This window comes from Podarcis gaigeae (genome assembly GCF_964106915.1).
Source record: "Podarcis gaigeae genome assembly, chromosome: 1".
Lineage (NCBI taxonomy): Eukaryota > Metazoa > Chordata > Lepidosauria > Squamata > Lacertidae > Podarcis > Podarcis gaigeae.
Window position 1 is genome coordinate 99,972,502 of NC_139678.1, and position 14,011 is coordinate 99,986,512.

Here is a 14,011-nt window from a genome sequence, read left to right on the forward strand (position 1 = left end):
TGGTCCTGATGGAGTTGTTTGCAGATTGGAGACGTCTTCAGGAGATGATGGAGAAAATGCTTTGTTTAAATGAAGCAGTTTAAATCCAAGTGGGGAAATGTTCCATTCAAAGAAAGTGATTTGAGTCCGAACTGGTTCCTCCAAACAGAGTGCCCCCTCCCCCTTGGCAGAGATTTGTAGTAGTTCTAGCCACCTGTCACAGTTGAGTTGGGGGAATGAGCCAAATCCAATTCCCCACCCTGATTTAAAGTACCTCTAGTGGATACTCCAGTGGTTGTCTTATCATCAGCCACAAAGGAACAAAAAGGGCGGGACAGATTGAGTTAGCTCCCAGGAACCTGAATCTGTGGCCCATCTGTGGCATTCTTTAGTAACTCAGTCTTTGCAAAGGAGTAGAGGAACTGCTGGTGGCTCTTAGGACCAACCCTTCATTTAGTATCTTCCAGATGACTGCTAGGACTGGCCGCTAATGCTGTGGTGGGATGCACACTAGCGATGCCAATGGAAGGTGGACCCAGGGTCTCAACTGAGCCTTGCAGGCTCATCATTTCAAGAAATAAGCTTTTCAAACAGCCTGATTTCATTCCTTGGTGAAAATAAAAGAAAGCCACAGCACATCATTCCTTTCAGAACAACAAATCAATGGAATCTACCAGTTTCAGATCTAAGTAGCAATGTTCCAAGTCAACTAAGTCTTAATCTAGACCCTCCAGAGGAGCATCTGCATCCCCAAAAGGCAACTAGCCCCACCCCAGCAACTGATGCCAAAGTGATCAACTTCCTCAGACACGCTGAAGACCCTTTCCAGGCTTCACAGTGAAGTTGTTGTCCACCACCATGAATGCATGGGTCAGAAAGGCAGATTCAAAGAAGTTTGTCAAGAGGCCAAGGAACAGGTTTAGGGCTTAACAAAAATCCAGATGTAGGAAGAAACATGGACTGAAGCTGCAAACCTTCCTTTCCAATAGCACCTCCCTGTGGTAAGGTAAAGGTACCCCTGCCCGTATGGGCTAGTCTTGCCAGACTCTAGGGTTGTGCGCTCATCTCACTCTGTAGGCCGGGAGCCAGCGTTGTCCGCAGACACTTCCGGGTCACATGGCCAGCGTGACAAGCTGCATCTGGTGAGCCAGCGCAGCACACGGAACGCCGTTTACCTTCCCGCTGGTAAGCGGTCCCTATTTATTTACTTGTACCCGGAGGTGCTTTTGAACTGCTAGGTTGGCAGGCGCTGGGATCGAACAATGGGAACACACCCCGCTGCAGGGATTCGAACCACCGACCATACGATCGGCAAGTCCTAGGCGCTGAGGTTTTACCCACAGCGCCACCTGTGTCCCTCCCTGTGGTACAACCCGTTAAATCTGGTACTTCTGGTATTTGGAGAAGTGGCTTCTTATGCACCACAAGCAGCCGCAAATGGAACATAAACTTGGGAAAGCGCCAGTCAATGCACAAATGTGCTTGGGAATGCAAATAGGCCAGTTTGGCTATTGTGGTTTTATTATTGTTATTATTATTTTCTAAGGGAATAGAGATGAAGGCACCGTTCAATCAACAGATAATAAAAAATGGTCAGATCATAGGATCCAGCCTTTGCCACAAAACAATGAACTCATTATATTATTTCATTAATGTCTAAATTATCCCATTGCTAAAGTACAGCTGCTCAGAACTCCCCCCACCTTCATGCCTAACAATCTGAAAAAAAGTTCTTTACCAGAAGGAGTCTATGGAGGCAAGCTTATTTGTTTCTGATGCAGCTAATGTGATGTTTGCAGCAAACCATTCATCCTACTGTAATTTTTGATAGGAGCAAAGGAAGCAAATGTACACATGTGATTTCATTAAAAATTATTTGTTTACTGATTTTACTTTCAAGTATTGTTTACGTTAGAGAACGGAAGAATTCAACCATTAATTAAATAACGTAATATTCATTCATTGTGGTATGAATTTAATAACACAGCAATCTTATTTTGGGCATGAAAATTATGCAATTTATTACAAAGATGGATATGTTCTTAAAACATGAATGTATTAATTCATTAATTCCTGACTATTAAGTACTGGGTATAAATTGATCGTTTCTTTTAAATATGAAACAAAAATATGAAACAAAATATTTCAGTGCAACAGTTCCATTTCAACAATATAGAGGGAGAAATAAAAGTGCATTCCAATAGTTCTTCATACCCATGCATATATGCAGTTACATTTGGAAACAGCAAGAAACAAAACTGGACTGAGTTAATCATTACCAGTTTTTAAATAACAATGTCCTTGTATATTTCGGAAGATATCCAAGTATGATAAAGCAACATATAGACCAAGGTTGCTTCCAAATGGAGCCATAGAATTACAAACTGGTCATTGAAACAATTATTAAATTGAAACTCCGTAATCTGGCTGAAGTGTGTTGTCTGTCAGAACCTCATGAGTACATTAGGACTATCTAGAATCATTTAAGCCCTGGCTTGTGATACCATTGGAACTGCCAGGTCCTAGCAGCTTGCTCTTTGAGGTTTCTTTATCATGCAGGGAACCTACCTAAGTATAAAAGGCTCCCTGCTGGAGAAGTTAAGCCCCCAATATGTGTGTGAGTGAGAGATACGAACATGCAGGAGGAGGCAGGTCCAATGGACTCATCCCTATTCTCCCGTTGTACAATTATAATCGAGAAAGAAGAACTACCGAATAGGGCTACATTTGACATTGCACGCGTGCAACTCTGCTAAACATCATAGATGTATAAAATAAAGTGGTGTGCATTGCGGACAGGCAGTGCCTCTGAAATGTGTATTGCAGACACATTTAATTTTGCCTTCCTTTCAATTGTGTATTCTTCAGTTTTTTTCATCAATTGCTCTGACTGTGGTATAAAAATACTCTACTACTGTGTATTCTTCAGATTCAGTTGTCAGCAACATTCTATAAGGGAAATGTCTTTTTAAACACATTTCCGTTTTGACATAAAATTCTAGTCCACTATACAGTATACATTTTTCCTCCCGCCAGATAGTTTATTCAGAACAGAGGGTATCTTACCTCAGGTTATTAGCCCTTCTGCACACTAATTTACAGAGTGAAGATGCCTTCCAAATCCATATGCATGGAGAATAAGATTTCATTGTAACAGGCACTTGTAGCAATTTACAGGCACAGTCCCTTCCAATGGCTTTGATGTAACATAATTGGTCTGACTGAAGAACCCAAAGCAAGGACATTCGAGTGTTGGAGGGAGTCCTCATGATAGCTTTTACTCACTACTGGACGAAGTGTGCAGGATTCCTATGAATTTCATAAAGCAGAGGAAAGACAAAGATGTTTTAAATGATTTGGTTGTATGTGTTTTTTTCAATACAGTGGTACCTCGGGTTACATACGCTTCAGGTTACATACGCTTCAGGTTACAGACTCTGTTAACCCAGAAATAGTGCTTCAGGTTAAGCACTTTGCTTCAGGATGAGAACAGAAATCATGCTCCAGCGGTGCGGCAGCAGCATTAAATTAATGGTGCTTAATTTAGCACCTTAGCTAAAGTGGTGCTTCAGGTTAAGAACAGTTTCAGGTTAAGTACAGACCTCCAGAACGAATTAAGTACTTAACCTGAGGTACCACTGTACTGGATACTGGCAAATTAAACACGCCCCCCCCCCAGATGTCTCTCTTTATACATTCAAGATAACATTCCAGTGATGCTCTGGGGCAGGTGAGGGTGCTTTAGTCTGTCCATTCAGGTGATCATGGTAAAGAAAGGACAGTGAGAAGGATTCATAAGAGACACAAAGACATTCTGAATTTCTTGGTCGGTTCCAGGAGCTGGGTAACAGTTGGAGGCATATATGTTAATTGTTGCAGTTGGGTGGGAATGGAAAGGCTCAATCATGAATGATAGCAGGAAGGATGCACAACTGTCAGTTACAATACAAAACAGCAACATCTCATTTTTCAAAGGGTACTTTGCACATCTGAGCTGCTTCTGCATGCAGTTTCCTATGCCAACTTACACAGAGCTAGATCAGTCTTTCCCAGTCCTTCCTGGAGATGGTAGGGACTGAAACGGAGACCTTCTACATGCTAAACATGAGCTCTGCTACCGAGCTATAGCCCTTCCTCAATGTGAATTTCTGCTCACACAACTAAATTGGTGTGAGCGCTTGTGAGCTGAGCAGCACTGGACTTAATTTAGCTTCTGGTGGAACCATGTGATGGTTTCACCATGGAATGATTGGTCCCCCCCCCCATGAAAAAAGAGTTTGCCACCACTGCAAGTGGATAGGCTTCCTTCAGCAACCTCTGAAGGCATTCTACTCTAATTTGGGACTCAATGCCATACAGGAAAAGTGCTGCATCACAATGTTGTGTATTTCTCAGAGACATTCTTGCAGGGCGGGGATGACTGTTACAAATATTTCCACCCCACTAAATACACTGTCCTTGGAAAGGGGATAGAGAATTTCAGCCCAGCCTTACTTAATGGTTGTTTAATAATCATTTGATCAAAGGAGAGAGCATTTGCTTATGCATTCCAGCAAAGCTGACAGATTTCAAAGGAGATCCAAAGTTTATCCTTCTGTTGTTACAACTGTGATCCACCTACCTCATTGTGGTAACTAATGTGTTGTCCATTAACTTTAAAACACCAATTATTTTTTCTGTGTTATCGGTGTGAAGAAAGATTTGAAGTAACCAGATTAGAGTTGTTCAATTGAAAATAGATTTTTAATTTCATGTAATACTAAGACATTTGAAAAACAACAACAACATTCCTAGGAGCCCTGTAACTTCCTTTCTTTTTATTCTAAAAAAGCATGATGCTTAATGTTTTTAATTAAGGGTCTCTGAAGGAACTCACTGCAAAGGACTTAAACAGAGGGGGAAAGACAAAACTTTTAAACATCAAACAGCAGTACACAAATAAGATTTTATATAAATGATATTATTTACATATGTGTCAAAATGTAATAAAACAGAGCACCGCCTTCCACAAATTCTACCTTCCTGGTTGTGCCTTTCTGATGCTTGGTTGCTATGCTGGTTGGAGGGGAAATGGCCTCTTTCTGTTCACCTCGGCTGGACAGCAGCTTCCTCAAAAATGTTGGCACTCAGGAACTGAAACTTACAGCCCTTTTTAACATAAAAACAAACAACAAACCATCAGCAAACAAGGAACTCATGGTGCTAGGGAAATCAATAACTCATTTTAAAGCACTACTAACCTGTTCCTAAGTGTTCAGGGCCTTACAGAAAGGCATTATCTAAATCAGGCATGTCCAACCAGTAGATCGTGATCTACCAGTAGATCTCCGGCTGATCCTGGTAGATTGCGGGACCCTTATTGATCATGGGATTAAATAAAGTTTACTGAAAGTTAACAAAGAAAAGCTGAATATCTTTGGGCAATCCTACCCCCAAAAACTCAACAACTCTGGGCAGTCCTCCGCAAAAAAAACAAAAAACAATTTTGGGCAGTCCACACACACCCTCTTCCTCCAATGACAATGGGTATATCACTGCCAGTTTTTTTTAGATCGCAGTCTCTTGGAAGTTTGATGTGCCTGGCTTAAATGGTACTGAGGCAAAGAACTAATTGCCCATAATAGTGGCTCTTCCTTACCTGAGCTGTCCCACTGAGTAGGCACAGCCTGGTTAAAGTACTATACGTCACCTCTAAGTTTTTAGAAACAAACGTTGCATAGATAATTGAATTCTTAAGGTACCAACATTCATTTTTCTAGTAGTCTATCCCTCAGGAAGTGGAAGTGTTTCTAATTCTGATATTAGGAGTAGGCTCATGCTGTATATGGAAATTTGTACTGGGGTATTCAGATGATAGTAGTTTCCCTATCTGATAAAGTTTGCTGTAACTAATTCTCATTTTTTTTGTCAACAGAAAGTAGGGTATAAACCTGAATGGGTGGACTTCTGTGGCGCTCACATCGAATGGACTAAAGACAAGTCTAGCAAAAAGAATGTTTTCCAGGTAGGAGATGGTATATTATTGCCCTATCATTATTTGGCAATTTCATCATTAAAAACAAAGCAAAAAACTAAATAAACCAGAGTTCCTTTCCATGCATAGTATAGAGTGTGCAATGGCAATGCTTGTACTTGGTTAAGGCAATTGGAACACGTAACATTTTATTCACTCTTTCCTGTGTCTCCCCCCCCACCCCGGCCTGAAGTGTCTTGATGATTGAATCAGCTGAAAACCCTTGAGAACCTGTTGATTTGCTGATTAATGTGCCATGTTCAATTTGTTTTTAAAAGTTGGTAGGTAATTTGTTTTTGGTTTAAGACTGGGATCCTTGACCTAGTGAACTCCTGTAAACAGAACTTTCACACGCTGCTTACATAAGCTGTATTCCCAACTGAGTGGAATTTGCCTGTTTATTTTTATTATTTCTTAGGGCTTTAATGACAGGTTCATTCCAGAGCAAAGACGGCACAGGAATGGGGAGGTAAAAAAAGCAACAACTCTGCATCTCTTAGAGCCAGCTCAATCAGCTATGCATTTATTCCAAAGTCAGATAATTTAATGAATGTAAAGAAAGTTTTATAGTGATGCTTATAAAGGTAAAGGTAAAGGGATCCCTGACCAGTAGGTCCAGTTGCAGACGACTCTGGGGTTGCGTGCTCATCTTGCTTTATTGGCCGAGGGAGCCAGCGTACAGCTTCCAGGTCATGTCGCCAGCATGACTAAGCCACTTCTGGTGAACCAGAGCAGCGCACGGAAACGCCGTTTACCTTCCCGCCGGAGCAGTACCTATTTATCTACTTGCACTTTGTGCTTTCAAACTGCTAGGTTGGCAGGATAAGTGATGCTTATACGCTGATGCTAAAGAAGTTGGGTTGTAGTCAACATAGTGCGAAGCAAAATGTTCTACCAGCACACATTCTCCTTTTCTCTCACACCCACTACATATGTTCTTGGCATTCCCCCAACCCTCCAGAGCAGATGTGGAGATGGCGCAAGGTGTGGGTGGATGGAGAGTAAATCCTATTGGGCTATCACAACTATTTAGTTGATTACTCTCCATTGATCACAAAGGTGCTGCCTTATGAGTAACAGTGATGTAGATTTCAGCCTTACGGCATCCTCATGCACAGAAGATTGCTGCCTCAGTTGTCAGGGCCAGCTTCAAGGGGCTGCTCCTATGAGGGTGAGCCCACTTAGGATTCCTTGACGCCTCTCCGTATACTTCCCTTATAATTTGGCTAGATTTATGTGTAAGCACCTGCTAAAAAAACACCTAGCTTGCAAGCGTTGGGTGACGCTCCCAGCTGAGTGGTCGGCCGACTGGATTCTGTGCTGAGTGGTCAGCTGGGCTAAGTAGATGGCCATGCCCCACCCCCACCCAACAACAACAACAACAACAATATATTATTTATACCCCGCCCATCTGGCTGGGTTTCCCCAGCCACTCTGGGTGGCTCCCAACCGAATATTAAAAACACAATATAGCATTAAACATTAAAAACTTCCCTAAACAGGGCTGCCTTCAGATGTCTTTGAAAAGTAAGATAGTTGCTTATTGCCTTGACATCTGAAGGGAGGGCGTTCCACAGGGCAGGCGCCACTACCAAGAAGGCCCTCTGCCTGGTTCCCTGTAACCTCACTTCTCGCAGTGAGGGAACCGTCAGAAGGCCCTCGGCGCTGGATCTCAGTGTCCGGGCTGAACAGTGTCCCAGGGCTGCCATGGATTGGTTTGTTTGGAGGATGACTTAGGCAGGAACCCGTGAGCCTCCGCGGCAGCACGGCAACAATCTAAAATGGCACTGCACATCTGGGGGAGAGAGAAGGCACTGCGTTGGGCTGCAACCGCCGCTTGCCAGCAAGATGGTAAGCGGCTATTTGTACCAATTTTCCCACTGGTAGAAGCAAATGGGATGCATGCCTGTTCATGGGATGGCAGGCATTGCGTTGTTGTTGTTGCTGCTGCTGCTGTATCATTATTCAATGCCTTTGTGGTCCTCTGCCACACCTTGAAGTATTTCTCAAGACCTATTGTCTTGTGAATGCTTAATTTTCTTGACAAAGGAGAACATGAAAGCAGAAAGTTGTTTGAAGCAGCTTCACAAGATCCTATGAGCACACGGTGCAATTTGCAGCTGGGTATCGTCTCCGTCTCCCTGGCAAACTGACACATTACACTAGGTCTTCATCAGAAGAGTTGCGAATAAAAGAAGATTTATGTTCAAATCACATGCTTTAAACATTTCCGCTAAGTGCTAGTTTGCTCTTTGGTGTTGAGCCTGAAATTTAAAGCAGTGGGGATTAAAAGGATTACAACATAATCTTAAATAATCCTAAGTGTCATTTACAGAGAGATGGTTGTAATAACTAAATAAAACCATGTTAAGGGATGGCAGTGTTGTCAGTCAGCAACTGAAACTGTGTCTCCAATTGCCCTATCGTCCTCTCTCCTTTATCAACTCCAATTTTACGTTGGATAGGTACAGCTTGATGGGAGCTGCTGCTGAAGAAAGTAATGACACAACAGAGTGTTTTGCAGTCAGTGCAAATATGGCTACCGAAGCATTAGTAACTAGATTAGTTTTCTAAAAATCATCTCAAGGTTCAGTGTTTCATGCTTGTGGTACAACTTTCCTCTGAAACAGCTTAGCTTTTCCTCCTATTTCAGTCTTGCTGTTTGTTTCCTGCAACGTGAAAGTCAATCAGCATATTCTGAATTTAGCATTCTAATAGGATGGTGGGGGAGAAAAGGGCTGAATATGTTTCACCTTGGCATCAATTCATTTGAAGACTATCCAAGTGTACTGGGGGATGTTGCTTACAAACAGGGCTAACACAAGATTTCAGGGGGTCCTTGGTACAGTGACACCAATGCCCACTGCCATCCTATCAACCAGAGCAGGACCTATTAATAGTCTTAGCCCTAAAGGTGCTGTAAAGGTAAAGGTATCCCTGACCATTAGGTCCAGTCGTGGCCGACTCTGGGATTGCGGCGCTCATCTTGCTTTATTGACCGAGGGAGCTGGCGTACAGCTTCCAGGTCATATGGCCAGCATGACCAAGCCGCTTCTGGCGAACCAGAGCAGCACACAGAAATGCTGTTTACCTTCCCGTTGGAGCTGTACCTATTTATCTACTTGCACTGTGACGTGCTTTCGAACTGCTACGTTGGCAGGAGCTGGGACCGAGCAACGGGAGCTCACCCCTTCACGGGGATTTGAACCGCCGACCTTCTGATCCGCAAGTCCTAGGCTCTGTGGTTTAGACCACAGCACCACCTGCATCCCTGTAGATCTATACATTCCCTATGTTCCGGATAGTGCATACTATATATATATTGGGCAGAATAGTGCTGCCTTCCTAGCACTGAACTGATTTTAGAAGCTCAGCCAGGAGGATGTTGAGTGGTAGGTTGCAAGTGCAGTGCCAGTAGGGGGCTTTCAGAGCCCCTGGGACCTTCAGCCTGTGCCTGACCTGGTTGACCTCTGGTATCATGTCTGCCTACAAGTTACTGCTACACTACACATTTCTTTAGTACCAACAGTGTGATTTGCAGTGTATAGAACAATGATACAAGGCATTCCTTACCCAAGGACGATATCTTATGTACAATCTTTTGCCTGGGAATTAGTATCATAAATTCTATTTATGATATATGCTGTATTGGATCCAAACGAGAGGGTTGGATCAAGAGGTGCCCTTCCATTCACAGGCCTAACCCAATATACTAGGATACTTAATTGTATGTGAATGATAGGTGGTGTTGACGAGTTGTGTTGGTGACCATTGGCGCAATTCCCTATTTTATTTATTAATCCATTCAGGACATTTTGTTTCACTTGAGAAGATATTAGGTTATATTACATGTGTACATTGTTTTGAAGATTAGCTTTTCTGAACCTTTTCCAGCTGTGGTTGGCTGGTCAGAACCACCCACAGTATTCCAGATTCTTCATAGAAACATAGGAAACTGCCTTATATACTGTCACAGAGCATATAGAAAGTGAGTCAGACTTGCAAGTGTTAGCTGACTCTATTAGGCTATATATCAGAACCAAGGATTATTGATTTGGACAAGTTCACTACAGCACACTTTAAAAGCTTCTGCTTAAAGAGAAGTATTGAACAAAATCTTAGGGAAACTTGTCTGTCTGTTAAAGAGGAATGCCAGGGTCATTGGTCATCTTGAAACTCTTGCATGAAGTTTATGTATGATTTACTGCTATTTATTATGGCAAAGTGGAATACTAGAGAGAAAAGTATACAAGACTTTTCTGTTATGCAGTTCTGTTACCTAGATGTTGAATTGTATTCCTATTAAGAGAGAAGGAAGCAATTTCAAGAGAGAGGGTGAAATCTGTATGAAATGTGCTGAAACGGCTGAGCCTTGGAATTTAAGGCACATTTATTAAGTTGCCTATATAACAACGTAAAAAACCCTTGGGGCAGCGGAATCCATTGCCTGAGTAGGTTCTTCCACATGTTTGGAGGGATAGTAATATTGCTTTTAGAAGGTGAGAGGGAATGTATTTAGAATAGAATGCATAGTATAGTAGCAAAGAGATATGCCCCAGAGAATATTCAAACTGATCAGTCAATTGAATGTTCTCTAATGACACATGAACTGCTTTAAAGTGGCTGAGTATTGCATCTTTATGTGCAGCCCAGCTGATATCAAACAACAGATGCTGAGAGCTTTAGTAGAAAAGTTATTTTAAATTTTGCATTATATCCATTTCCCATCAGTTATTGCAGTGGAGAAAGGATGAGTCCATTGCCACCTTCTAGGTGGATGATAAGGCCCAAGAGGACTCAAAACATGGAATCTGACAGCAGGGCCCAAGCACCTTGCCTTACCCTTTACACCACTGGGACAAATCTCAGGCAAAGGGAGCTTATTTGTCTGATCTTAGTTGCTCTGCAGCACCAGTTAGAGTGGGGTGCTGATGCTCATTAGCCTGGACAGACCAGATGATCTCAAAGCATAGCATTCTAACAAAGATTAGAATTGGTTCTTGCTGAATCAGAAAAAGTGGTAGCAGGTATGAATCCTAATACCAAACAATGAAGTGATTGTAGTGTGGTGCATAAAATGAGTGTTGTACATTTTCTGTGGGATTAGAAAGCCCGAGATGATTCCAATGTCAGTTACTCTAACTAGAGACTTCTGAAAAATGCTTCCAAATCACAGCACGTTATGTGGCAGGGAATATCATTTGCATTGATCTTACTATCTGAATCAGCCTAATCACATGGAATGCTACCTACATTAGTGCCAATTGCTACCAGGGGCATGGAGTGTTGAAATGGACATTCCTTGCAAGCTGAATATTGCTTGGGGTCAGCAATTAGTTACTCATACACACAAGTTTCTGGGTGCTGAAATGAGCCGGCATGCACAGGTTTGTTGTTTGCTTTCTCTTAGAACTATGCACCATTTCTATTATCTCAAGGTAGGAAACTGCCTCAACCACTTCTGCCCATTTAACCAGTTTTAAGTTGCAAATGGGAAATGGCCAGAAACAAAGTTTCTCAGATATCTCCCCAGATGTTAGTGGACACGTCAGTGGTCTTGCTCAAGGCACATTTTCATTTGCTTTGCACCTGAAAAACAGGACATTTGGGTCCAAAATGCTTTTGACTTATTTAGTACATGTAAAAGCTAATGAATCCGTTCATGCCATCTGCCTGTCCATCAGGGTGACGCAAATAGAAAACTATCTGACAGCTTTAGTTAGGGTAGGATAAAAGGCAGACAAACGGCTGAAGCAATTCATCAGTTTTGAGAAATTTATGGTAATGGGGCTGGGGAATTTAAAAAAAAACATAGCAAAGGCAAATGATGTTTACTGTGCTTAAGAACCTCAACCCATCTGTGGTTACTGGCAGTGACATTTTCCAGAACTTTTCAAAACTTTTCCCATTGACAGTGAACACAGCAGTAGAACACACTTAGAACCAGGGCTGGTCCAAGACATTTTGGTGCCTGAGGTGAACCACAAAATGGTACCACAAAATGGTACCCACCAGGGAAGAAGGGGTGAGTGAAGATCTACATCAGGAGCAAGGGGGAAAGAAAGATATACACTGGGATCCGCTGCTCCCATGGATCCTGCTGCCTGAGGCAGTTACCTCACCTTGTCTCATGGGTGGACCAGCCCTGCTTAGAACCTTGATTTGCATGCATGAGAATCGCAGAATATAAAAGTAAAATATCTAAGCCACATTTTCATGACAGGATTAACATTCCTCATTGAAAAAAGTAGAAAGGGTAATGATGGAATAAGACATTGAGATCTGGGAAACAATTACTTCTTCTACACATGAAGGATTGACTGGGCATCACTTTTGGAGATCCTCAGTTTCTTTTGACCCACTCTGTAAACACAGTTCACAGCTGAGCTCAGAGGAAAACATTTTCATTTCAAATCTGCCTGCGGCAGAAACTCAGTGATTTTTATTTACACACACTCTCACACACATGCACACACACACACACTGCAACTACTTGTGGGTGCCAGTCAGTAGATTGCGATTTGAAAAGCATATCAAGACAAAAAATCAGTGTTTACCTATAGGCTCACTTCAATCCCACAGCCTGACAAAAGCAAGGTTACTTCCAGATGGTCAGCCTTGAACCAACCAGCCCTGTGGATTTCTTGAAGGAGAGTGTTCCACAAAGAGGATGCCACAGCCCAAAAGACCCTACAGGTACAGGGAATTTCTGGCACTCCAGAAGTTGTTTGATGACAGCTTCCCTCATCCCTGATAATGGTTTGTTCCAGCTGAGGCTCATGCTGTTTGGATACCAACAACATCTGCAGAGCCACAGGTTTCACATCCCTGTCCTATTCCCATTGATATAGACTATAGAAAAACTCCCCTTTTATCCACTGGTGCTAGACATATATAATATAAACCTAGGGTATGTGGGTGGGTTTGGGTGTATAAATATATTTACAAACTTGAAGGTACCTAGTTGTGTACAAGTGTGTTTGTGTGAGAATTTGCATGTAAGAAATTATGTGACTTGTCTTTTTCTTTGACAGCTACACTGCAGCTTTCATAGCTGCAGATGTTATTTGTCCATCAGAAAGGAAAATATTTCTTTTGAGCTTGAGGCATTTCTGTGTTGCTAAAATTAAGCCTAACAATGTTTAATGTACACATGAAGTAGTAATTCTGTCAGGGCAGAAGCACAAAAGAGCAGCAAGGCCCAAGCAACTAAATGGGTCGTAGGATAAAATCAACATTTTATTCCCTTACATAGTATAAAAGAAAGATGTCAGGTACCCAGCCATGTCACTTTAAGAATCTAGCGTCTCCTCTTTTTCTTAAAAAAACAAAACAAACCACGCCACATTCCTCACATTTGAAAAGTAATTATTAATTTGCAATTTTAATGTATAATGAAGTTGAATGGCACTACCATCCTGCATTATTCATAAAACACATTGCTGCCATCTGGTGGTCAGTAGCCATGTCATCACTTATTTTCCCTGGCAGCTTAGTTTTGCAGCTTTGAGGTTATGATCTGTAGGAAACTGGCTTTGGAAGGACATTTTTACCGAAAACTTAACAGGATTCTTAAGTTTTAAATGCTGTTAAGATTGAGGTGCAAAACTATGTGATATTTTCCAAGGAAGGGGCTTCTCTAGTGATATTTTAGTGTAACTATAAAAATAAAATAGTACATATAGCAGGCATGCACAGCTTGTAGCCCAACAGCCTTGCATTACACACAGTCTCACCTTAGGCAGCGATAGGAGGCTCATCAAGTCCCTGATAAGGCAACTGTGTGTGGCTGTACTCAGCTTGGTGTGTCACAGCTTGCACAAGACACACACTCTTGATATTTGATTAAAGTACACAGATGTTGGATTGAATAAATACAACCTAAATTTTTGAGCGTTTGAAAACAGCATGCACAGTCAAGACTTATAAAAATGGCTCTTTATTCTACAATCCTTTGTCATCCAAGAGGGATTAAATCTTTTCACGGAGTTGGTGCTATTTTTATTATCAAAAGGAATT

The 14,011-nt window shown here is 42.0% G+C and overlaps 1 protein-coding gene across 17 annotated transcripts in view; it reads left to right on the forward strand.

Annotated features, from left to right (window-relative positions):
- ARHGAP15 (Rho GTPase activating protein 15) overlaps positions 1-14,011 on the forward strand; it is a 383,495-nt gene that overhangs the window by 54,434 nt on the left and 315,050 nt on the right. For all 17 annotated transcript variants that reach the window (XM_083710978.1, XM_083710987.1, XM_083710980.1 and 14 more), the window contains one exon: positions 5,894-5,983. In XM_083710978.1, the coding sequence (XP_083567104.1) occupies positions 5,894-5,983 (90 nt within the window). The remainder of the gene's footprint in view (positions 1-5,893; positions 5,984-14,011) is intronic.